General features: G+C 39.3%; 1 protein-coding gene across 1 annotated transcript in view; it reads left to right on the top strand.

Annotated features, from left to right (window-relative positions):
• Positions 1–26,875, top strand: part of LOC141347150 (CMP-N-acetylneuraminate-beta-galactosamide-alpha-2,3-sialyltransferase 1-like) — a 119,933-nt gene extending 93,058 nt beyond the window's left edge. Inside the window, exons 4-6 of the mRNA XM_073852143.1 lie at positions 25,342–25,387; positions 25,473–25,592; positions 25,936–26,875. Coding sequence (XP_073708244.1) covers positions 25,342–25,387; positions 25,473–25,592; positions 25,936–26,109 — 340 coding nt within the window. The 3' untranslated portion in view covers positions 26,110–26,875. The remainder of the gene's footprint in view (positions 1–25,341; positions 25,388–25,472; positions 25,593–25,935) is intronic.
• Positions 26,876–27,371: the final 496 nt, after the last annotated feature.

Here is a 27,371-nt window from a genome sequence, read left to right as displayed (position 1 = left end):
AAGTGGGTGTGACAAAATGGCTCGATAGCGCCACCTATAAAATTTCAACGGAGTGCCCCTCGAGCTACGTTTCATGTACATGTACGAAACTCGGTACACATATGTAACACACCAATACCTACAAAAAAGTCTCCTGGTGCAACATCCGAAACCCAACAGGAAGTCCGTTATGTTGAATTTCCTGTACGATTTTTGTGCAGTTTTTGCCATTTTCAGGCCTCATACTTTAACGAACTCCTCCTACAGTTTTTATCCGATCATCTTCAAATTTGCTGAGTGTCATCATAAGGCCTTTGCGATGTTAAATTGCGAAGCTTTAGAGTTTTCGTCGAAGGGCGTGTCCGTGGCAGCCGGACAAACTTTGATGTTTCGCCATGAAAAAGGAAGTTGCTATAACTCAGGCATACGATGTACGATCTGCCTCAAACTTCACATGTTTGATGACAGTCCGGTCCTGAACACACGTCAGTGCCCATATTCAGTTATAGTCATAGCGCCACCTGCTGACAACAGGAAATGACATGTTTAACACTGTTACGGACTCCTAGAAACATATTGAAAAGCGTTAACAAGTCTTAAATAGGCTAGCAACATGCTACAAACATGCTAAAACATGCTAGCAACACTTAGCTAATATGCTAAAGCATGCTAATAATACAATGAAACAGGAAGTTACTCTAACTCAGGCATAAAATGTCCAATCAGCCCCAAACTTAACATGTTTGATAAGAATCCTGGCCTAAACACACGCCAATGCCCGTATTCAGTTATAGTCATAGCGCCACCAGCTGGTAACAGGAAGCCACATGTTTAATACTGTTGTGGATGCCTAGCAACATTTTAAAAAAATTCAACAACTGTTAAACAGGGTAGCAACATGCTAGAAACATGCTATAACATGTTAGCAACATTTAGCTAAGTGCTAAAGCATACTCTTAATGCAATGAAACAGAAAGTTACTCTAACTCAGGCATGCAATGTCCAATCAGCCCCAAACTTCACATGTTTGATAACAGTCCTGGCCTGAAGATATCTACATGCCAATATTCAGTTATAGTTATAGCGCCACCTACTGTCAACAGGAAGTGACATGTTTAACACTGTGACACACTATTAGCAACACACTAAAAAAGCCATTGAGTGCTAAACTAGTTTAAAACGTACTCAAACATGCTAGCAACACTTACTTAGTGCTAAAGCATGTTGTTAAAGACATAAAACAGGAAGTTACTGTAACTCAGACATGCAATGTCCAATCAGCCCCAAACTTCACGTTTGATAAGAGTCCTGGCCTGAAGATATATACATGCCCATATTCAGTTATAGTCACAGCGCCACCTGCTGACAACAGGAAGTGACTTTTAATGGTGTTACGGACTCCTAGCAACATAATAAAAAGCGTCAGCAAGTTTTAAATAGGCTAGCATCATGCTAGAATCATGTTAAAACATGCTAGCAACACTTAGCTGAGAGCTAAAGCATGATATTAATACAAAGAAAAATAAGTGTAACTCATGCATACAATGTCCAATCTGACCCAAGCTTAATATGTTTGATAAGAGTCCTGGTCTGAACACAAGCCCATGCCCATATTCAATTATAGTGATAGTGCCACCTGCTGGCAACAGGAAGTCACATGTTTAATACTGTTGTGGATGCCAAGCAACATTTTAAAAATATCAACAAGTGTTAAATAGGGTAGCAACATGCTAGAAACATGTTAGCAACATTTAGCTAAGTGCTAAAGCATACTCTTAATGCAATGAAAGAGGAAGTTACTGTAACTCAGGCATGCAATGTCCAATCAGCCCCAAACTTAATATGTTTGATAAGAGTCTTGGCCTGAATACATTTACATGCCAATATTCAGTTATAGTCATAGCGCCACCAGCTGGCAACAGCAAATTACTTGTTTTACACTAACTTAAGCATGCAATGTACAATTTGCACCAAACTTGACATGTTTGCCAATAGTCCTGGCCTGAAGACATCTAAAAGCCAATATTTCGTAATAGCGCCACCTGTTGGTAGCAGGATATGTCATGACTTACACTCAATCATGCCATGTTCAATCTTCACCAAACTTCATATGTTTGATAAAAGCGCCGGCCTGAACACATCTGCATGCCAATATTCAGTTATAGGCATAGCGCCACCAGCTGGCAGCAGGAAGATTGGCACATATCAATGACTTTGACATATTCCTCCTACATTTACTGTGTTAATAGCATAGTGCCCACCATTCGCCACCGATCGGCGGTGAGCCCGAGTGCGAGGGCCCTACCATCGCTGCTTGCAGCTTTAATTATTATTATTATTATTATTAGGGCCCGAGCACCGATGGTGTGAGGACCCTATTGGATCTGCTTCGTTTATTATTATTATTATTATTATTATTCTTCTCCAAAATGAATCGCATTTTTGAGGGCTTAGACATAACCGAAAACTCATGAAACTTCGCACACACATCAGACCTGTCGAAAATTTATGTCTGATATGGGTTGCAGAAGTGGGTGTGGCAAAATGGCTCGATAGCGCCACCTTTACACGTTCCGCGGTGTGCGCTTTCAGTTGTGATTCACGTACATGCACGAAAATCGGTACACACATGTAGCTCACCAATACCTACAAAAAAGCCTCTTGGAGCAAAATTTGACACCCAACAGGAAGTCGGTTATTTTTAATTTTCTTAGCAAAATTTGTGCAATTTTTGCCATTTTCAGGCGTCATACTTGAACGAACTCCTCCTAGAGATTTATTCGGATCAACGGCAAATTTGGTGAGTCTAATCTAAAGCCCTTTGTGACGTTAAATTGCGAAGATCTAGAGTTTTCATCGGAGGGCGTGTCCGTGGCGGCCTGGCAAATTTCGATGCTTCGCCATGAAAAAGGAAGTTGCTATAACTCAGGCATAAAATGCCCTATCTGCCCCAAACTTTACATGTGTGATAACACTCCTGACCTGATGACATCTACATGCCCATATTCAGTTTTACTCATAGCGCCACCTGCTGGCACCAGGAATTGTCATGCTGTACTCTGCAACAAACTCCTCCAAAAGATTTAATCAGATCAACACCAAAATCGGTCAGTCTAATAAAAAGGCTTTAGCGATGTTAAATTGCGAAGATCTTGAGTTTTCGTTGAAGGGTGTGTCCGTGGCGGCCTGGCAAATTTCGTGGTCTCGCCATGGATATAAAACTTGTTATAACTCAGCCATAAAATGTCCGATTTGCCTCAAACTTCACATGTTCGATAAGAGTCCTGGCCTGAACCAATCTGAAGGCCTATATTCTATTATAATCACAGCGCCACCTGTTGGCAATAGGAAATTACTTGTACCAAACTCCTCCTAGAGATTTAATGATATCAACATTATATTTGGTCAGTCTGATCTCGAGGCCTTAGAGATGTTAAATTGTGAAGATCTTGAGTTTTCGTTAAAGGGCGTGTCCATGGCGGCCTGACAAAGTTTGATGTTTCGCCATGGACATAAAACTTGTTATAACTCAGCCATAAAATGTCCGATCTGCCTCAAACTTCACATGTTTGGTAAAAGTCCTGGCCTGAAGACATCTAAAGGCCAATATACAGATATTATTATAGCGCCACCTATTGGCAGCAGGATATATCATATCTTGCACTAACTCACACATACCAAGGTCAATCTGAACCAAACTTCATATGTTTGATCAAAGTGCTGGCCTGAACACATCTACATGCCAATAATCAGTTATAGGCATAGCGCCACCAGCTGGCAGCAGGAAGTTTGGCACATTTAAGTGACTTTGATCTATTTTTCCTACATTTACTGTATTAAAAGCATACTGCCCACCGTTTGCTGTGTTCCTAAAGCCACCGGTCGGCGGTGAGCCCGTGTGCGAGGGCCCGTTCATCGCTGCTTGCAGCTTTAATTATTATTATTATTCTTCTCCAAAATGAATCGCATTTTTGAGGGCTTAGACATACCCGAAAACTCATGAAACTTCGCACACACATCAGACCTGGCGAAAATTTACGTCTGATATGGGTTTCAGAAGTGGGTGTGGCAAAATGGCTCGACAGCGCCACCTTTACACGTTCCGCGGTGTGCGCTTTCAGCTGTGATTCACGTACATGCACGGAAATCGGTACACACATGTAACACACCAATACCTACAAAAAAGCCTCTTGGAACAAAATCCGGAACCCAACAGGAAGTCGGTTAATATTAATATTCTCAACAAAATGTGTGTCATTTTTGCCATTTTCAGGCGTCGTACTTGAACGAACTCCTCCTAGAGATTTATTCGGATCAACGCCAAATTTGCAGAGTCTAGTCTAAAGCCCTTTGTGACGTTAAATTGTGAAGATCTAGAGTTTTCATCGGAGGGCGTGTCCATGGCGGCCTCGCAAATTTCGATGTTTCGCCATGAAAAAGGAAGTTGCTATAACTCAGGCATGCAATGTCCGATCCGTCCCAATCTTCACATGTGTGATAACACTCCTGACCTGATGACATCTACATGCCCATATTCAGTTTTACTCATAGCGCCACCTGCTGGCAACAGGAAGTGTCATGCTGTACTCTGCAACAAGCTCCTCCAAGAGATTTTATCAGATCAACACCAAAATCGGTCAGTCTAATAAAAAGGCTTTAGCGATGTTAAACTGCGAAGATCTTGAGTTTTCGTTGAAGGGCGTGTCCGTGGCGGCCTGGCAAATTTCGAGGTCTCGCCATGGATATAAAACTTGTTATAACTCAGCCATAAAATGTCCGATTTGCCTCAAACTTCACATATTTGATAAGAGTCCTGGCCTGAACACATCTGAAGGCCAATATTCTATTATAATCACAGCGCCACCTGTTGACAACAGGAAATGACTTGTATCAAACTCCTCCTAGAGATTTAATGATATCAGCATTATATTTGGTCAGTCTGATCTAGAGGCCTTAGAGATGTTAAATTACGAAGATCTTGAGTTTTCGTCAAAGGGCGTGTCTGTGGCGGCGTGACAAAGTTTGATGTTTCGCCATGGACATAGAAGTTGTTATAACTCAGCCATAAAATGTCTGATCTGCCTCAAACTTCACATGTTTGGTAAGAGTCCTGGCCTGAAGACATCTAAAGGCCAATATTCAGATATTATCATAGCGCCACCTGTTGGCAGCAGGATATATCATATCTTTCACTAACTCAAACATACCAAGCTCAGTCTGCACCAAACTTCATATGTTTAATGAAAGTGCTGGCCTGAACACATCTACATGCCAATAATCAGATATAGGCATAGCGCCACCAGCTGGCAGCAGGAAATTTGGCACATTTAAGTGACTTTGACATATTTCTCCTATTTTTACTGTATTAAAAGCATACTACCCACCATTTGCTGTGTTCCTAAAGCCACCGGTCGGCGGTGAGCACGTGTGCGAGGGCCCGTTCATCGCTGCTTGCAGCTTTAATTATTAGGGCCCGAGCACCGATGGTGTGAGGACCCTATTGGATCTGCTTCGTTTATTATTATTATTATTATTATTATTATTATTATTCTCCAAAATGAATCGCATTTTTGAGGGCTTAGACATACCCGAAAACTAATGAAACTTCGCACACACATCAGACCTGGCGAAAATTTACGTCTGATATGGGTTTCAGAAGTGGGTGTGGCAAAATGGCTCGACAGCGCCACCTTTACACGTTCCGCGGTGTGCGCTTTCAGCTGTGATTCACGTACATGCACGGAAATCGGTACACACATGTAACACACCAATTCCTACAAAAAAGCCTCTTGGAACAAAATCCGGAACCCAACAGGAAGTCGGTTAATATTAATATTCTCAACAAAATGTGTGTCATTTTTGCCATTTTCAGGCGTCGTACTTGAACGAACTCCTCCTAGAGATTTATTCGGATCAACGCCAAATTTGCAGAGTCTAGTCTAAAGCCCTTTGTGACGTTAAATTGTGAAGATCTAGAGTTTTCATCGGAGGGCGTGTCCATGGCGGCCTCGCAAATTTCGATGTTTCGCCATGAAAAAGGAAGTTGCTATAACTCAGGCATACAATGTCCGATCCGTCCCAAACTTCACATGTGTGATAACACTCCTGACCTGATGACATCTACATGCCCATATTCAGTTTTACTCATAGCGCCACCTGCTGGTAACAGGAAGTGTCATGCTGTACTCTGCAACAAACTCCTCCAAGAGATTTTATCAGATCAACACCAAAATCGGTCAGTCTAATAAAAAGGCTTTAGCGATGTTAAACTGCGAAGATTTTGAGTTTTTGTTGAAGGGCGTGTCCGTGGCGGCCTGGCAAATTTCGAGGTCTCGCCATGGATATAAAACTTGTTATAACTCAGCCATAAAATGTCCGATTTGCCTCAAACTTCACATATTTGATAGGAGTCCTGGCCTGAACACATCTGAAGGCCAATATTATATTATAATCACAGCGCCACCTGTTGGCAACAGGAAATGACTTGTATCAAACTCCTCCTAGAGATTTAATGATATCAACATTATATTTGGTCAGTCTGATCTAGAGGCCTTAGAGATGTTAAATTACGAAGATCTTGAGTTTTCGTCAAAGGGTGTGTCTGTGGCGGCGTGACAAAGTTTGATGTTTCGCCATGGACATAGAAGTTGTTATAACTCAGCCATAAAATGTCCGATCTGCCTCAAACTTCACATGTTTGGTAAGAGTCCTGGCCTGAAGACATCTAAAGGCCAATATTCAGATATTATCATAGCGCCACCTGTTGGCAGCAGGATATATCATATCTTTCACTAACTCAAACATACCAAGGTCAATCTGCACCAAACTTCATATGTTTAATGAAAGTGCTGGCCTGAACACATCTACATGCCAATAATAAGATATAGGCATAGCGCCACCAGCTGGCAGCAGGAAATTTGGCACATTTAAGTGACTTTGACATATTTCTCCTATTTTTACTGTATTAAAAGCATACTACCCACCATTTGCTGTGTTCCTAAAGCCACCGGTCGGCGGTGAGCCCGTGTGCGAGGGCCCGTTCATCGCTGCTTGCAGCTTTAATTATTATTATTATTCTTCTCCAAAATGAATCGCATTTTAGAGGACCTAAACATTCCCGAAAACTCACAAAACTTTGCACACACATCAAACCTGGCGAAAATTTACGTCTGATTAGGGTTTCAGAAGTGGGTGTGGCAAAATGGCTCGACAGCGCCACCTTTAGACGTTCAGCGGTGTGCGCTTTCAGCTGTGATTCACGTACATGCACGGAAATCGGTACACACATGTAACACACCAAAACCTACAAAAATGCCTCTTGGAGCAAAATCCGGAACCCCACAGGAAGTCGGTTAATATTAATATTCTCAACAAAATTTGTGTCATTTTTGCCATTTTCAGGCGTCGTACTTGAACGAACTCCTCCTAGAGATTTATTCGGATCAACGCCAAATTTGCAGAGTCTATTCTAAAGCCCTTTGTGACGTTAAATTGTGAAGATCTAGAGTTTTCATCAGAGGGCGTGTCCGTGGCGGCCTCGCAAATTTCGATGTTTCGCCATGAAAAAGGAAGTTGCTATAACTCAGGCATACAATGTCCGATCTGTCCCAAACTTCTCATGTGTGATAACACTCCTGACCTGATGACATCTACATGCCCATATTCAGTTTTACTCATAGCGCCACCTTATGGCAACAGGAAGTGTCATGCTGTATTCTGCAACAAACTCCTCCAAGAGTTTTAATCAGATCAACACCAAAATTGGTCAGTCTAATAAAAAGGCTTTAGTGATGTTAAATTGTGAAGATCTTGAGTTTTCGTTGAAGGGCGTGTCCGTGGCGGCCTGACAAATTTCGAGATCTCGCCATGGATATAAAACTTGTTATAACTCAGCCATAAAATGTCCGATTTGCCTCAAACTTCCCATGTTTGATAAGAGTCCTGGCCTGAACCAATCTGAAAGCAAATATTCTATTAAAATCACAGCGCCACCTGTTGGCATCAGGAAATGACTTGTACCAAACTCCTCCTAGAGATTTAATGATATCAACATTATATTTGGACAGTCTGATCTAGAGGCCTTAGAGATGTTAAATTGTGAAGATCTTGAGTTTTCGTCAAAGGGCGTGTCCTTGGTGGCCTGACAAAGTTTGATGTTTCGCCATGGACATAGAAGTTGTTATAACTCAGCCATAAAATGTCCGATCTGCCTCAAACTTCACATGTTTGGTAAAAGTCCTGGCCTGAAAACATCTAAAGGCAAATATTCAGATATTATCATAGCGCCACCTATTGGCAGTAGGATATATCATATCTTGCACTAACTCAAACATACCAAGGTCAATCTGCACCAAACTTCATATTTTTGATGAAAGTGCTGGCCTGAACACATCTACATGCCAATAATCAGTTATAGGCATAGCGCCACCAGCTGGCAGCAGGAAGTTTGACACATTTAAGTGACTTTGATCTATTTTTCCTACATTTACTGTATTAAAAGCATACTGCCCACCGTTTGCTGTTTTCCTAAAGCCACGGGTCGGTGGTGAGCCCGGGTGCGAGGGCCCGTTCATCGCTGCTTGCAGCTTTAATTCTTCTTCTTCTTCTTCTTCTTCTTCTCCAAAGTGAAAAGTCTTTTTGAGGGCCTAAACATGCCCGAAAACTCACGAAACTTTGCACACGCATCAGACCTGGCGAAAATTTACATCTGATATGGTTTTCAAAAGTGGGTGTGGCAAAATGGCTCGATAGCGCCACCTATAAAATTTCAACGGAGTGCCCCTCGAGCTACGTTTCATGTACATGTACGAAACTCGGTACACATATGTAACACACCAATACCTACAAAAAAGTCTCCTGGTGCAACATCCGAAACCCAACAGGAAGTCCGTTATATTGAATTTCCTGTACGATTTTTGTGCAGTTTTTGCCATTTTCAGGCCTCATACTTTAACGAACTCCTCCTACAGTTTTGATCCGATCATCTTCAAATTTGCTGAGTGTCATCATAAGGCCTTTGCGATGTTAAATTGCGAAGCTTTAGAGTTTTCGTCAAAGGGCGTGTCCGTGGCGGCCGGACAAACTTTGATGTTTCGCCATTAAAAAGGAAGTTGCTATAACTCAGGCATACGATGTCCGATCTGCCTCAAACTTCACATGTTTGATGACAGTCCGGTCCTGAACACACGTCAGTGCCCATATTCAGTTATGGCGCTTTTCCACTACACAGTACCAGCTCGACTCGGCTCGCCTCGGCTCGACTCGACTCGGCTCGACTCGACTCTGTTTGGTTTTCCACTGTGTAAAAGTTGTACCTGTACCTCCACAATAGTACATGGTTGTCATAGCGACGCTGCAAGAAACTGCCGTGATGTAATCTTCTACGCGACACACACCCGCTGTCTGCACCTCCTCGTTTGACCACGGCGTATTCTTCCGAGTTGCCATAATATGTAATGGATTGGATATGTCACGCAATCTCTGGCCGAACTTTTTAATAATGGCGGGGTTATTCTGGATACTATTGCTGGCGCGTGCAATGATGACGCAGTGAATAGTGACGATTCTCTCTGACCAATCAGCAGTCTGCTGTGTTTTCACGTCACATTTTAGTATCGCCTTAGCTCGCCTCAGCTCGCTTGGAACCTCGCCGGAGGTGGTACGAAAAAAAGTACCTGGAAGCCGGTACAGGTACAACTTTTACACAGTGGAAAACCAAACAGAGCCGAGTCGAGTCGAGCCGAGGCGAGCTGAGGCGAGCTGGTACTGTGTAGTGGAAAAGCGCCATTATAGTCATAGCGCCATCTGCTGACAACAGGAAATGACATGTTTAACACTGTTACGGACTCCTAGAAACATATTGAAAAGCGTTAACAAGTCTTAAATAGGCTAGCAACATGCTACAAACATGCTAAAACATGCTAGCAACACTTAGCTAAGAGCTAAAGCATGCTATTAATACAAATACAAAAGGAAATTGCTGTAACTCATGTATATAATGTTGAATCTGACCCAAACTTAATATTCAACATGCTACAAAAATAATAAAGCATGCTAGCAACACTTAGCTAATATGCTAAAGCATGCTAATAATACAATGAAACAGGAAGTTACTCTAACTCAGGCATACAATGTCCAATCAGCCCCAAACTTAACATGTTTGATAAGAATCCTGGCCTAAACACACGCCAATGCCCGTATTCAGTTAAAGTCATAGCGCCACCAGCTGGTAACAGGAAGCCACATGTTTAATACTGTTGTGGACTGTTGTGTTGTGCATTTTAAAAAAATTCAACAACTGTTAAACAGGGTAGCAACATGCTAGAAACATGCTATAACATGTTAGCAACATTTAGCTAGGTGCTAAAGCATACTCTTAATGCAATGAAACAGGAAGTTACTCTAACTCAGGCATGCAATGTCCAATCAGCCCCAAACTTCACATGTTTGATAACAGTCCTGGCCTGAAGATATCTACATGCCAATATTCAGTTGTAGTTATAGCGCCACCTACTGTCAACAGGAAGTGACATGTTTAACACTGTGACACACTATTAGCAACACACTAAAAAAGCCATTGAGTGCTAAACTAGTTTAAAACGTACTCAAACATGCTAGCAACACTTACTTAGTGCTAAAGCATGTTGTTAAAGACATAAAACAGGAAGTTACTGTAACTCAGACATGCAATGTCCAATCAGCCCCAAACTTCACGTTTGATAAGAGTCCTGGCCTGAAGATATATACATGCCCATATTCAGTTATAGTCACAGCGCCACCTGCTGACAACAGGAAGTGACGTTTAATGGTGTTACGGACTCCTAGCAACATAATAAAAAGCGTCAGCAAGTTTTAAATAGGCTAGCATCATGCTAGAATCATGTTAAAACATGCTAGCAGCACTTAACTGAGAGCTAAAGCATGATATTAATACAAAGTAAAATAAGTGTAACTCATGCATACAATGTCCAATCTGACCCAAGCTTAATATGTTTGATAAGAGTCCTGGTCTGAACACAAGCCCATGCCCATATTCAGTTATAGTGATAGTGCCACCTGCTGGCAACAGGAAGTCACATGTTTAATACTGTTGTGGATGCCAAGCAACATTTTAAAAATATCAACAAGTGTTAAATAGGGTAGCAACATGCTAGAAACATGTTAGCAACATTTAGCTAAGTGCTAAAGCATACTCTTAATGCAATGAAACAGGAAGTTACTCTAACTCAGGCATGCAATGTCCAATCAGCCCCAAACTTCACATGTTTGATAACAGTCCTGGCCTGAAGATATCTACATGCCAATATTCAGTTATAGTTATAGCGCCACCTACTGTCAACAGGAAGTGACATGTTTAACACTGTGACACACTATTAGCAACACACTAAAAAACCATTGAGTGCTAAACTAGTTTAAAACGTACTCAAACATGCTAGCAACACTTACTTAGTGCTAAAGCATGTTGTTAAAGACATAAAACAGGAAGTTACTGTAACTCAGGCATGCAATGTCCAATCAGCCCCAAACTTCACATGTTTGATAAGACTCCTGACCTGAAGATATAAACATGCCCATATTCAGTTATAGTCACAGCGCCACCTGCTGACAACAGGAAGTGTCGTTTAATGGTGTTACGGACTCCTAGCAACATATTAAAAAGCGTTAGCAAGTTTTAAATAGGCTAGCATCATGCTAGAATCATGTTAAAACATGCTAGCAACACTTAGCTAAGAGCTAAAGCATGATATTAATACAAAGAAAAATAAGTGTAACTCATGCATACAATGTCCAATCTGACCCAAGCTTAATATGTTTGATAAGAGTCCTGGTCTGAACACAAGCCCATGCCCATATTCAGTTATAGTCATAGTGCCACCTGCTGGCAACAGAAAGTCACATGTTTAATACTGTTGTGGATGCCAAGCAACATCTTAAAAATATCAACAAGTGTTAAATAGGGTAGCAACATGCTAGAAACATGTTAGCAACATTTAGCTAAGTGCTAAAGCATACTCTTAATGCAATGAAACAGGAAGTTACTGTAACTCAGGCATGCAATGTCCAATCAGCCCCAAACTTAATATGTTTGATAGGAGTCCTGGCCTGAATACATTTACATGCCAGTATTTAGTTATAGTCATAGCGCCACCAGCTGGCAACAGCAAATTACTTGTTTTACACTAACTTAAGCATGCAATGTACAATTTGCACCAAACTTGACATGTTTGCCAATAGTCCAGGCCTGAAGACATCTAAAAGCCAATATTTCCTAATAGCGCCACCTGTTGGCAGCAGGATATGTCATGACTTACACTCAAGCATGCCATGTTCAAGCTTCACCAAACTTCATATGTTTGATAAAAGCACTGGCCTGAACACATCTGCATGCCAATATTCAGTTATAGGCATAGCGCCACCAGCTGGCAGAAGGAAGATTGGCACATATCAATGACTTTGACATATTCCTCCTACATTTTCTGTGTTAATAGCATAGTGCCCAACATTCGCCACCGATCGGCGGTGAGCCCGAGTGCGAGGGCCCTACCATCGCTGCTTGCAGCTTTAATTAGGGCCCGAGCCCAGAATGGGCGAAGGCCCTCTTGTTTTCCTAAGGATTCTTATTTTTATTTTTTTTATTTTTTGTTAACCTTCCGGGCACTTAAGGGGGTCTTAACATGCTCAAAAACTCTTGAAAATTTGCACACATGTCGGAATCTGCGGCCATCAGGACGTCACAGAGGCTGGTACCGGGGCGTGGCAAGAGGACTCTACAGCGCCCCCTGGAATTTTTAGGGCCATATAGCACACATACTTGAACGTACACATATGAAACTCGGTACACATATAGAACTCATTGAGCTGAACAACTTTTGTACTCTATGTCATTTTCTTAACGCAACAGGAAGTGAGATATTTAGGGCTGTGTAAAAAGCGCATGCTCTGGAATTTAACGTACTCCTCCCAGGATTTCCATACGATTGTCACCAAACTCGGTCAGCATGATCTCAAGACATTGGGGACGCTAAATTGCGAGGGGATTTTTGATATCTCGAACGGTTTGACCGTGGCAAGGCGACAAAGTTATGGCGAGAAATGAGAAACAGGAAGTGTCTAATAACTGTTGCACACATTGCCTGATTCTGATGAAACTTCACCAGATTGTTCGTTGTATGATGCCGATTCCATAAATGTGACTATTATGAGTCAAAGTTATAGCGCCACCAACTGGGAGCAGGAAGCGTGTCATTTTCAAAATGCGTTGAAATCAGCCTCTTAATTTTACTTGATTTTCTTCAAACTTCATCAAAATAATGTCAAAACACGGCCGATAAGAATATGTAAAGGGTACGATGATAAATCAAATGCTGTTGCCATGGCAACGTGTCAAACTTTAAAATTAGATTCCTGTCTTTTCGAAGCAGATAACATGCTTAGAATTTCATGAAACTCAACACACACATCAATATTAATGATAGTTAGACACTGGCAAAAGGTCATAAATGGGCGTGGAGCAGGCACTCTATAGCGCCATCTTTTGACAAAAGTTGGGGGGTTAGTTTTTCCTACAGTCACCAAACTCTGTACATATATTGTTCTCATCAATCTGGACAACTTTCTAAATCAAACTCATTAGCTAAAACCAACAGGAAGCCGGCTATTTTGATTTGAATGTGGATTTTTGGAAAAATCAGGCTGTAAACAAATTCACACTCCTTCTAAGAATAACAAGGTATTCACACCAAACTTTTTTAACATGAAGAGAAGATTCTGAAGATGTTAGATTGCGAGCGGATTTGGGATATCTTGAACGGTGTTGACGTGGTGATTTTTTTAAAAACATAACCCTAATTTTTTATATCTTTAAAGTGCAGCATCCAAACTCTTTAAAACTTTTTTCACACAGAGATCTAATCATTATGAGCAAGTGCTGGTAATATCATAGTTATTCAAGCTTCTATGAATTAAAGAAAATTAAAAAAAGAAATCAGTAAACTGTTGTCACTGGGCTGACAGTCTGTGTTGACACTAAGAGTGACTGAAGGGGGGAGGGGTGAAAGGGAGAGAGACCAGTGGAACATGCTGTTTTGCTTAAGACCATCTTTGAGGAAGATGCAATTTGCACATTGCACATTGCTGTAGTTTAATCTGCATAAATAAGTCTGAACTTTGAGAGTCTTATCTTTGAGAAAATATAAAGGGTCACAAACTCTTTCATTCTTTGTATATTGCAGTTGTTGTTTTTTTTATTTATTTTTTACTGAACTGTACCATGAACTTGTCCTATTCAGTCACATAGCAAAAGATTAAGAAAAATACAGCTTTTTAGCATGAGCGATTTATCTTCATTGATAGACATTTATTTTCATAATTAAAATTTTTGATTCAATAAAAAAAAAAAACACTAACAATTTCAAGACAAACTTTGACAACAAAACAAACTTTGCTGTTATCTGTTCAAAACATCTGAAAATTGTACCATTTTAAGATGAGTTATATTTATATATCGCCCCATTACAATACCCAACTTGATTTTTAAAGATATTTTGAAAGAATGAAGCGTTTATTGAGCACTTTATTGTGTATTGTTGTATACCCACAACTGTGTTCATGTTCATGTTAATTCACAGTACATACACTATGTTAAAAGATACTAATTTACCTTTAAACAATATATGAGTACTTTTTTAGGTTAATATTAATTAACATTAATAAATGCTATTTATTATTGTTCATGTTAACAATGTTAACAAATGAAACTGGATGGTAAAGTTGTATATTTAGTGTGTATTTGTCTGTGTGTTGATTTAAAAATGTAACCCTTTCATTTCTGTAAACTTTAAATCCAAACTGGCAGAGGGTTACTGTGAATGCATGTGCCAACTGGGCACCGTTTTCCTAATTGATTCTTAGTTATGTAGCACTTAAGAGTGATGTCTTATAACAGGAGTCACCTGAAAAGCAATATCCACTAGGGGTGTAAATATTAATCGATTCGTATCGATGCATCGATTATGCAGCCGCCGATTCAATGCATCGATTCGTCCGCAAGAATATCGATTAATGTGTTTATTTTGCCGCCTGTTTGTTCACTTGTCTATTTTTAGAATCCGTTCCGACCTTTCTTTTACTGTCTGCTCCGATGTATTAAGCGCACTACCTACTCCTAAGCTGCGGGTGGCACTAACCTCACTGTCTTCTTCTTCACACGCCTTACTTTCGTTTCACAGTCCGTCTATGATGTTGTTCATGTTCTCAGACCTCACGTTGTTGTCTGACTTTCAAGAGCGATGATTTTGAACTGATTTTGTGGATTAGTATTCTATTTGCAGTTCATCTACTGCAGAGGATGTGTGACCATTACCTCTTAATAAGATGCAAATTGTATTTTCAAAATTTAACCAATTTTGTATGAAAGAAACTTTTTTAAAACGATGAATAGGCTAATTGGCAATAGTAGACATGCACTATAAGTTTTTTTTTTATTATTACAATTTATCTGATTGCACTTTGTAGATGCAGTAACTTATATTTGCTGTTCTATTTGCAGTGCATTGAGCACAACTGCTTTAGTGGAACATACACATTATGTGAATAGAATACTGTTTCTGTATTCTCAATAAAAGGCAAATTATTTACCATTTTTGTTGATTTATTTGAAACTTAATAGATATCATGTAAAAATATCTAATATTGAATCGAATCGGATCGAATCGCATCGTATCACAGGGAATTCTGAAGTATCGAAAATAATCGAATCGTTGGCTTAAGAAATCGGTATCGTATCGAATCGTCTTGAAGGCTCCGATTTACACCCCTAATATCCACACACAAATTGAACAGATAGGTAACGATGACATTTAAGCAGAAGTGGTGGACGTAAAGCAAGCAATAATAACATTTTGTTATCATCATGAATTACATGTTCTTATCATCATCCTCAGAATATTGGGAAAATGTTCCCTATATTGTGAACAACTTTGGGATATCTTGAACAGTGTTGATGTGGTGATTTATGAAAGTAACAATGAAAAAGATGAAGAGTTATTTTCATATATCTTTAAATTGCATTATTCTAACTCATCAAAACTTTTTACATATAAAGAACAAGAAATTATTAGGAAATACGTGTAGTTTCAAAATGTTATCATGCAAAGAGGGCCCAAAAACATTAAAAGTGTCATATAAATTTGTCAGATTAAAGCTGTAATACCAGGGATGAACACTAGAGGTCCTCATAAGATAAGGAATCGTTTGACCTCTAATGCTATTTAACTCATTCTCAGTATATAAGAATGACAATAATCCATAGAATCAGTTGATATGTACTGTATTGTCAGTCTACTTTTACATAATTATTTTGTATAGGTGCTTAAAGAGCATTAAAATCTTTTTTTTTATCTTTTAAGGAAAAATTATATGATTTAAATACATATATACACTCTCACTGATAGAACAAAAAATCTTATAAGTATGACACTATACTGCTCAGTTCACTTAATTAGAATGAGAACAAATACAAAAAGGCCAAAAAAATCTACTAAGTAAATATGTATTTATTTTTAATATATTTGTTTATAATTATTTCACATAAAGGCGTCCCTGATGCATCAAATGCTGTTGTCATGGCAAATAAATAAAAATTAAAAATAGTTTCAAATATTTGTTTCCTGTGTTTTTGAGGCAAATAGCGTGCTTAGAATTTCATTTTCATTTTTAAATTTTCAATGATTTATTATATATTTAAAGTGCAGCATCCTAACTCTTTGAAACTTTTTTCATACAAATAACTATTCATTCTGATCAAACACAGATCATTTCATAATTATACAAAACTCCACGAATGAAAGAAAATAAAAAAACATATCTGATCTCGCTCTGCTCTGCACTTAATGTGTGTGTTTGTGTGGTAAGTGGCTGAGTGTAAAGAGGGGGGATGGGTGGTAAGAGAAAGAGTCAGAGAGGAGGAGAGACAGTTAGGGTTAGTCCAAAGGGTTACTGTGAATGCATGTGCCAACTGGGCACCGTTTTCCTGATGCTATCGGGATGGCGATTGCACAGACGGCGAGGGCCCGGTCATCGCTGCTTGCAGCTTTAATTCTTCTTCTTCTTCTTCTTCTTCTTCTCCAAAGTGAAAAGTCTTTTTGAGGACCTAAACATGCCCGAAAACTCACGAAACTTTGCACACGCATCAGACTTGGCAAAAATTTACATCTGATATGGTTTCCAAAAGTGGGTGTGACAAAATGGCTCGATAGCGCCACCTATAAAATTTCAACGGAGTGCCCCTCGAGCTACGTTTCATGTACATGTACGAAGTTCGGTACACATATGTAACACACCAATACCTACAAAAAAGTCTCCTGGTGCAACATCCGAAACCCAACAGGAAGTCCGTTATATTGAATTTCCTGTACGATTTTTGTGCAGTTTTTGCCATTTTCAGGCCTCATACTTTAACGAACTCCTCCTACAGTTTTTATCCGATCATCTTCAAATTTGCTGAGTGTCATCATAAGGCCTTTGCGATGTTAAATTGCGAAGCTTTAGAGTTTTCGTCGAAGGGCGTGTCCGTGGCGGCCGGACAAACTTTGATGTTTCGCCATGAAAAAGGAAGTTGCTATAACTCAGGCATACGATGTCCGATCTGCCTCAAACTTCACATGTTTGATGACAGTCCGGTCCTGAACACACGTCAGTGCCCATATTCAGTTATAGTCATAGCGCCACCTGCTGACAACAGGAAATGACATGTTTAACACTGTTACGGACTCCTAGAAACATATTGAAAAGCGTTAACAAGTCTTAAATAGGCTAGCAACATGCTACAAACATGCTAAAACATGCTAGCAACACTTAGCTAAGAGCTAAAGCATGCTATTAATACAAATACAAAAGGAAATTGATGTAACTCATGTATATAATGTTGAATCTGACCCAAACTTAATATTCAACATGCTACAAAAATAATAAAGCATGCTAGCAACACTTAGCTAATATGCTAAAGCATGCTAATAATACAATGAAACAGGAAGTTACTCTAACTCAGGCATAAAATGTCCAATCAGCCCCAAACTTAACATGTTTGATAAGAATCCTGGCCTAAACACACGCCAATGCCCGTATTCAGTTATAGTCATAGCGCCACCAGCTGGTAACAGGAAGCCACATGTTTAATACTGTTGTGGATGCCTAGCAACATTTTAAAAAAATTCAACAACTGTTAAACAGGGTAGCAACATGCTAGAAACATGCTATAACATGTTAGCAACATTTAGCTAAGTGCTAAAGCATACTCTTAATGCAATGAAACAGGAAGTTACTCTAACTCAGGCATGCAATGTCCAATCAGCCCCAAACTTCACATGTTTGATAACAGTCCTGGCCTGAAGATATCTACATGCCAATATTCAGTTATAGTTATAGCGCCACCTACTGTCAACAGGAAGTGACATGTTTAACACTGTGACACACTATTAGCAACACACTAAAAAGGCCATTGAGTGCTAAACTAGTTTAAAACGTACTCAAACATGCTAGCAACACTTACTTAGTGCTAAAGCATGTTGTTAAAGACATAAAACAGGAAGTTACTGTAACTCAGACATGCAATGTCCAATCAGCCCCAAACTTCACGTTTGATAAGAGTCCTGGCCTGAAGATATATACATGCCCATATTCAGTTATAGTCACAGCGCCACCTGCTGACAACAGGAAGTGACTTTTAATGGTGTTACGGACTCCTAGCAACATAATAAAAAGCGTCAGCAAGTTTTAAATAGGCTAGCATCATGCTAGAATCATGTTAAAACATGCTAGCAACACTTAGCTGAGAGCTAAAGCATGATATTAATACAAAGAAAAATAAGTGTAACTCATGCATACAATGTCCAATCTGACCCAAGCTTAATATGTTTGATAAGAGTCCTGGTCTGAACACAAGCCCATGCCCATATTCAGTTATAGTGATAGTGCCACCTGCTGGCAAAAGGAAGTCACATGTTTAATACTGTTGTGGATGCCAAGCAACATTTTAAAAATATCAACAAGTGTTAAATAGGGTAGCAACATGCTAGAAACATGTTAGCAACATTTAGCTAAGTGCTAAAGCATACTCTTAATGCAATGAAAGAGGAAGTTACTGTAACTCAGGCATGCAATGTCCAATCAGCCCCAAACTTAATATGTTTGATAAGAGTCTTGGCCTGAATACATTTACATGCCAATATTCAGTTATAGTCATAGCGCCACCAGCTGGCAACAGCAAATTACTTGTTTTACACTAACTTAAGCATGCAATGTACAATTTGCACCAAACTTGACATGTTTGCCAATAGTCCTGGCCTGAAGACATCTAAAAGCCAATATTTTGTAATAGCGCCACCTGTTGGCAGCAGGATATGTCATGACTTACACTCAAGCATGCCATGTTCAAGCTTCACCAAACTTCATATGTTTGATAAAAGCACTGGCCTGAACACATCTGCATGCCAATATTCAGTTATAGGCATAGCGCCACCAGCTGGCAGAAGGAAGATTGGCACATATCAATGACTTTGACATATTCCTCCTACATTTTCTGTGTTAATAGCATAGTGCCCACCATTCGCCACCGATCGGCGGTGAGCCCGAGTGCGAGGGCCCTACCATCGCTGCTTGCAGCTTTAATTAGGGCCCGAGCACTGCAGTGCGAGGACCCTATTGGAATTGCTCTGTTTATTATTATTCTTCCGCTTCTTCTCCAAAATGAAAACTCTTTTTGAGGGCCTAAACATGCTTGAAAACTCACGAAACTTTGCACACGCGTCAGTCCTGGCGAAAATTTACATCTGATATGGTTTTCAGAAGTGGGTGTGCCAAAATGGCTCCATAGCGCCACCTATAAAATTTCAACGGAGTGCGCCTCGAGCTGCGTTTCACGTACATGTACGAAACTCGGTACACATATGTAACACACCAATACCTACAAAAAAGTCTCCTGGTGCAACATCCGAAACCCAACAGGAAGTCCGTTATATTGAATTTCCTGTACGATTTTTGTGCAGTTTTTGCCATTTTCAGGCCTCGTACTTTAACGAACTCCTCCTACAGTTTTTATCTGATCGTCTTCAAATTTGCTGAGTGTCATCATGAGGCCTTTGCGATGTTAAATTGCGAAGCTTTAGAGTTTTCGTCGAAGGGCGTGTCCGTGGCGGCCGGACAAGCTTTGATGTTTCGCCATGACAAAGGAAGTTGCTATAACTCAGGCATACAATGTCCAATCTGCCTCAAACTTTACGTTTGATAACAGTCCAGTCCTGAACACATGTCAGTGCCCATATTCAGTAATAGTCATAGCGCCACCTGCTGACAACAGGAAGTGACATGTTTTACACTGTTACGGACTCCTAGCAACATATTGAAAAGCGTTTACAAGTCTTAAATAGGCTAGCAACATACTAGAAACATGCTAAAACATGCTAGCAACACTTAGCTAAGAGCTAAAGCATGCTATTAATACAAATACAAAAGGAAATTGCTGTAACTCATGTATATAATGTCGAATCTGACCCAAACCTAATATTCAATATGCTACAAACATAGTAAAGCATGCTAGCAACACTTAACTAATATGCTGAAGCATGCTAATTATACAATGAAACAGGAAGTTACTCTAACTCAGGCATACAATGTCCAATCAGCCCCAAACTTAACATGTTTGATAAGAGTCCTGGCCTGAACACACTCCCATGCCCATATTCAGTTATAGTCATAGCGCCACCAGCTGGTAACAGGAAGCCACATGTTCAATACTCTTGTGGATGCCTAGCAACATTTTAAAAATATCAACAAGTGTTAAACAGGGTAGCAACATGCTAGAAACATGCTATAACATGTTAGCAACATTTAGCTAAGTGCTAAAGCATACTCTTAATGCAATGAAACAGGAAGTTACTCTAACTCAGGCATGCAATGTCCAATCAGCCCCAAACTTCACATGTTTGATAACAGTCCTGACCTGAAGATATCTACATGCCAATATTCAGTTATAGTCATAGCGCCACCTACTGTCAAGAGGAAGTGACATGTTTAACACTGTGACACACTATTAGCAACACACTAAAAAAGCCATTGAGTGCTAAACTAGTTTAAAACATACTCAAACATGCTAGCAACACTTACTTAGTGCTAAAGCATGTTGTTAAAGATATAAAACAGGAAGTTACTGTAACTCAGGCATGCAATGTCCAATCAGCCCCAAACTTCACATGTTTGATAAGACTCCTGGCCTGAAGATATATACATGCCCATATTCAGTTATAGTCACAGCGCCACCTGCTGACAACAGGAAGTGACGTTTAATGGTGTTACGGACTCCTAGCAACATATTAAAAAACGCCAGCAAGTTTTAAATAGGCTAGCATCATGCTAGAATCATGTTAAAACATGATAGCAACACTTAGCTAAGAGCTAAAGCATGATATTAATACAAAGAAAAATAAGTGTAACTCATGCATACAATGTCCAATCTGACCCAAGCTTAATATGTTTGATAAGAGTCCTGGTCTGAACACAAGCCCATGCCCATATTCAGTTATAGTCATAGTGCCACCTGCTGGCAACAGGAAGTCACATGTTTAATACTGTTGTGGATGCCCAGCAACATTTTAAAAATATCAACAAGTGTTAAATAGGGTAGCAACATGCTAGAAACATGTTAGCAACATTTAGCTAAGTGCTAAAGCATACTTTTAATGCAATGAAACAGGAAGTTACTGTAACTCAGGCATGCAATGTCCAATCAGCCCCAAACTTAATATGTTTGATAAGAGTCCTGGCCTGAATACATTTACATGCCAATATTTAGTTATAGTCATAGCGCCACCAGCTGGCAACAGCAAATTACTTGTTTTACACTAACTTAAGCATGCAATGTACAATTTGCACCAAACTTGACATGTTTGCCGATAGTCCTGGCCTGAAGACATCTAAAAGCCAATATTTCGTAATAGCACCACCTGTTGGCAGCAGGACATGTCATGACTTACACTCAAGCATGCCATGTTCAATCTTCACCAAACTTCATATGTTTGATAAAAGCGCTGGCCTGAAGACATCTGCATGCCAATATTCAGTTATAGGCATAGCGCCACCAGCTGGCAGCAGGAAAATTGGCACATATCAATGACTTTGACATATTCCTCCTACATTTACTGTGTTAATAGCATAGTGCCCACCATTCGCCACCGATCGGCGGTGAGCCCGAGTGCGAGGGCCCTACCATCCCTGCTTGCAGCTTTAATTATACTTCTTCTTCTCCAAAGTAAAAAGCCTTTTTGAGAGCCTAAACATGCTCGAAAACTCATGAAACTTTGCACACACGTCAGACCTGGCGAAAATTTACATCTGATATTGGTTTCAGAAGTGGGTGTGGCAAAATGGCTCGATAGCGCCACCTATAAAATTTCAACGGAGTGCCCCTCGAGCTACGTTTCACGTACATGTACGAAACTCGGTACACACATGTAACACACCAATACCTACAAAAAAGTCTCCTGGTGCAACATCCGAAACCCAACAGGAAGTCCGTTATATTGAATTTCCTGTACCATTTTTGTGCAGTTTTTGCCATTTTCAGGCCTCGTACTTTAATGAACTCCTCCTACAGCTTTTATCCGATCATCTTCAAATTTGCTGAGTGTCATCATGAGGCCTTTGCGATGCTAAATTGCGAAGCTTTTGAGTTTTCGTTGAAGGGCGTGTCCGTGGCGGCCGGACAAACTTTGATGTTTCGCGTGAAAAAGGAAGTTGCTATAACTCAGGCATACAATGTCCGATCTGCCTCAAACTTCACATGTTTGATAACAGTCTGGTCCTGAACACACATGTCAGTGCCCATATTCAGTTATAGTCATAGCGCCACCTGCTGACATCAGGAAGTGCAATGTTAAACACTGTTACGGACTCCTAGCAACATATTGAAAAGCGTTAACAAGTCTTAAATAGGCTAGCAACATGCTAGAAACATGTTAAAACATGCTAGCAACACTTAGCTAAGAGCTAAAGTTTGCTATTAATAAAAATGCAAAAGGGAATTGCTGTAACTCATGTATATAATGTCGAATCTGACCCAAACTTAATATTCAACATGCTACAAACATAGTAAAGCATGCTAGCAACACTTAACTAATATGTTAAAGCATGCTAATAATACAATGAAACAGGAAGTTACTCTAACTCAGGCATACAATGTCCAATCAGCCCCAAACTTAACATGTTTGATAAGAGTCCTGGCCTGAACACATGCCCATGCCCATATTAAGTTATAGTCATAGCGCCACCAGCTGGTAACAGGAAGCCAAATGTTTAATACTGTTGTGGATGCCTAGCAACATTTTAAAAATATCAACAAGTGTTAAACAGGGTAGCAACATGCTAGAAACATGCTATAACATGTTAGCAACATTTAGCTAAGTGCTAAAGCATGCTCTTAATGCAATGAAACAGGAAGTTACTGTAACTCAGGCAAGCAATGTCCAATCAGCCCCAAACTTCACATGTTTGATAAGAGTCCTGGCCTGAAGATATATACATGCCCATATTCAGTTATAGTCACAGCGCCACCTGCTGACAACAGGAAGTGACGTTTAATGGTGTTACGGACTCCTAGAAATATATTAAAAAGTGTTAGCAAGTTTTAAATAGGCTAGCATCATGCTACAATCATGTAAAAAATGCTAGCATCACTTAGCTAAGAGCTAAATCATGATATTAATACAAAGAAAAATAAGTGTAACTCATGCATACAATGTCCAATCTGACCCAAGCTTAACATGTTTGATAAGAGTCCTGGTCTGAACACAAGCCCATGCCCATATTCAGTTATAGTCATTGTGCCACCTGCTGGCAACAGGAAGTCACATGTTTAATACTGTTGTGGAAGCCCAGCAACATTTTAAAAATATCAACAAGTGTTAAATAGGGTAGCAACATGCTAGAAACATGTTAGCAACATTTAGCTAAGTGCTAAAGCATACTCTTAATGCAATGAAACAGGAAGTTACTGTAACTCAGGCATGCAATGTCCAATCAGCCCCAAACTTAATATGTTTGATAAGAGTCCTGGCCTGAAGACATTTACATGCCAATATTCAGTTATAGTCATAGCGCCACCAGCTGGCAACAGCAAATTACTTGTTTTACATTAACTTAAACAAGCAATGTACAATTTGCACCAATCTTGACATGTTTGGCAATAGTCCTGGCCTGAAGACATCTAAAACCCAATATTCCATAATTGCGCCACCTGTTGGCAGCAGGATATGTCATGTATTACACTCAAGCATGCCATGTTCAATCTGCACCAAACTTCATATGTTTGATACAATCGCTGGCCTGAACACATCCGCATGCCAATATTCAGTTATACACATAGTGCCACCGGGTGGCAGCAAGAAATCTGGCACATCTAAATGACTTCCACATATAACTCCTAAATTTACTATGTTAAAAGCATAGTGCCCACCATTCGCCACAGGTCGGCGGTGAGCCCGATGCGAGGGCCCTCCCATCGCTGCTTGCAGCTTTAATTATGGTTATGATTGTCTTTGTATGTGGTTCTTAAATTAAGAAATCGTTCAAAAATCAAAAGACATTTGCCATGCAAGAAACATTTGAGCTGGCAGCTAAATAAAATATCTCAACTGATGTGATTCATTCAATCAATGCAACTGAATCAACTTACAACTTAGCTTTAAAACAAAGAAAAAATAATAATCTGTTATTTTGAAAGCTTTATATATCTTTAAATATACACATGAAAGAAAAATAATATATAGTTTAAATTAAAGCGTAATATTAAGTGTCAGTACATTGTGTTAATGCATTATATAATTATAATAGATAGTTCATATAAAATAAATATAATACATATTTTGTGTACATGAGGAGTAACCTTATTGCTTCAGACAGTCACTTTGCTTACAGATGAACACTGCTAAAATCTAATACACCTTTCTGAGAAAGAAAAAAAAAACAGAATTTGTTAAAAAAAAAGTTTGGGTCTGAGGTATCCACATAAACCATGTTCATGTCATAAAGCATTTAAATTACACATTTGTGTCCTTGTCAACCATATAAACTAGTTATCTTAATTATCATTAAAAATATTTTTTTTAAAGAAGCAAACAGATAACTGTGAATGTATGTATGCATTTATTTATTTATTCGTTCATTTATTTATTGTATCATATTTTGACCCATATGTACATTTTAGAGGGAAAACGTAGCTATATAGGGAAGGGTTAAAATCATATACTACAGGATAATTTAATTAGTGCAGTCAAGCATTGTTTTTTAATCAGTATGTTTGTATCTCTCTTTCAGGACATATGTACCAGTCAAGTCATGGGTCAAAGCCAATAAAGACAAGGTTAGTGGACTATTTTTCTAACAGGTTACCATAAATAAAAGTTACATTTGTATTTTTAGAGATTTGATTTATGATCTTTCTACAGGTGTTAATCTACAACCCAAGCTTTTTAAAGTATGTATATGATTCATGGCTAGAGGGTCATGGGAGATATCCATCCACTGGATTCCTTTCTCTGATGTTGGCAGTTCACATCTGTGATGAGGTAATGTTCATTTTAGTTATTTTCTTATTTCTGTGACAAGTGTATTTCACTCCCATTCAAAAAATTCCACATGAAAATATCTCCACCTTGTGGACGCAGCCCTCTGCTGCAACTGTGTGTTGAGAAGGATGTTTGTCATTTTATTTTATTTTATTTTATTTTATTTTATTTTATTTTATTTTATTTTATTTTATTTTATTTTATTTTATTTTATTTTAATGAATAAACACTGATTAACAGGAATCTATTTGTCCGTATAATAAAAAACAATAATAATGAATAATAAATAATACATCTAAAGGAACTGCATAACAGTCTTAAAGCTCTGCTCTGTTACATGTAGGTGAATGTGTTTGGATTTGGTGCTGACCAGGATGGAAACTGGCACCATTACTGGGAGGATAACATGCTGGGAGGAGCATTCAGACACACAGGTGTCCATGATGGAGACTATGAGTACAACATCACACTGCTCTTAGCAGACAAACACAAGATCACACTCTACAGAGGAGGCTGAGCTCACACAGCCTTAACAGAACACAACTACCACAAGCCAGGGGCCATTTGAGCACTTATTGTCATTTATGTACGAACTGAAAGTGTTAGAGATTTTATTTTTTAAATTTACCTTTAGAATGTAGATACAAATGGTGGTTAAATACAGATTAGAACTTCAAAAAAGACTTTGAGGCTGTTTACACATTTTGCCAATATGCTGCAGACATGGATATTTCAGTTTCGCTGACTGATTACATATTATTATTATTCAAAGCTAATTTTGCACATCATTCCTGATTTATTTGATACTGTACTTCTTTTTCAGCAGGTTTCATCAGTTGTTTATGTTTGTTTTTTCTTTGTGTGTGTGTGAGTGTGGGTGTGGGTGTGTACCTGGTATTCATCACGTTGTGGGGACCAAATGTCCCCACAAGGATAGTAATACCAGTAGATTTTGACCTTGTGGGGACATTTCTCAGGTCCCCATGAGGAAACAGGCTTATAAATCATACACAATGAGTTTTTTTGATGAAGTAAAAGTGTGCACAATCTCCTGTGAGGGCTAGGTTTAGGTGTAGGGTAGGTGTAGGGTGATAGAAAGTACGGTTTGTACAGTATAAAAACCATTACGCCTATGGAATGTCCCCATAAAACATGTAAACCCAACATGTGTGTGTGTGTGTGTGTGTGTGTGTGTGTGTGTGTGTGTGTGTGTGTGTGTGTGTGTGTGTGTGTGTGTGTGTGTGTGTGTGTGTGTGTGTGTGTGTGTGTGTGTGTGTGTGTGAGTGGGTGGGTGTGGGTGTGGGTAAATGTTTAATTGAGACATTTTGGTGTCATTAAATGGTCTCCAACCCTGCTCCTGGAGCGTTACCATTCTGCAGAGTTCAGATCCAACCGCAATCAAACGCACCTGAACCAGTTAATCAAGTTGTTCAAGCTGTATAGTCTAGTGTGTTGGAGCAGGGTTTCAACTGACATCTGTAGGGTGCCAGCTTTCCAGGAGCCAGTTTTTTTTTTTTTTTTGTCAAATAGTATATTTCTTTTAAGTATAATTATTCAGAATAATAATACTGAGTCAATTTGGTACAGTATAATAATAAATATAATAGTAATAATAATAATAGACATTCTGTTAACTTTTACATTTTTTGTAGTAGAGTATGAGTCTTTTATTATTTTAGTCAAACATGGTGTTATGTTGTTGTTGTTGTTGTTGTTGTTGTTGGAGATAGTATGCACAATCTCCTGTGAGGGCTAGGTTTAGGTGTAGGGTAGGTGTAG

This window comes from Garra rufa, chromosome 12 (genome assembly GCF_049309525.1).
Source record: "Garra rufa chromosome 12, GarRuf1.0, whole genome shotgun sequence".
NCBI lineage: Eukaryota > Metazoa > Chordata > Actinopteri > Cypriniformes > Cyprinidae > Garra > Garra rufa.
The sequence above is the reverse complement of the archived record's forward strand: the minus strand, read 5'-3'. Positions and strand labels throughout refer to the sequence as shown.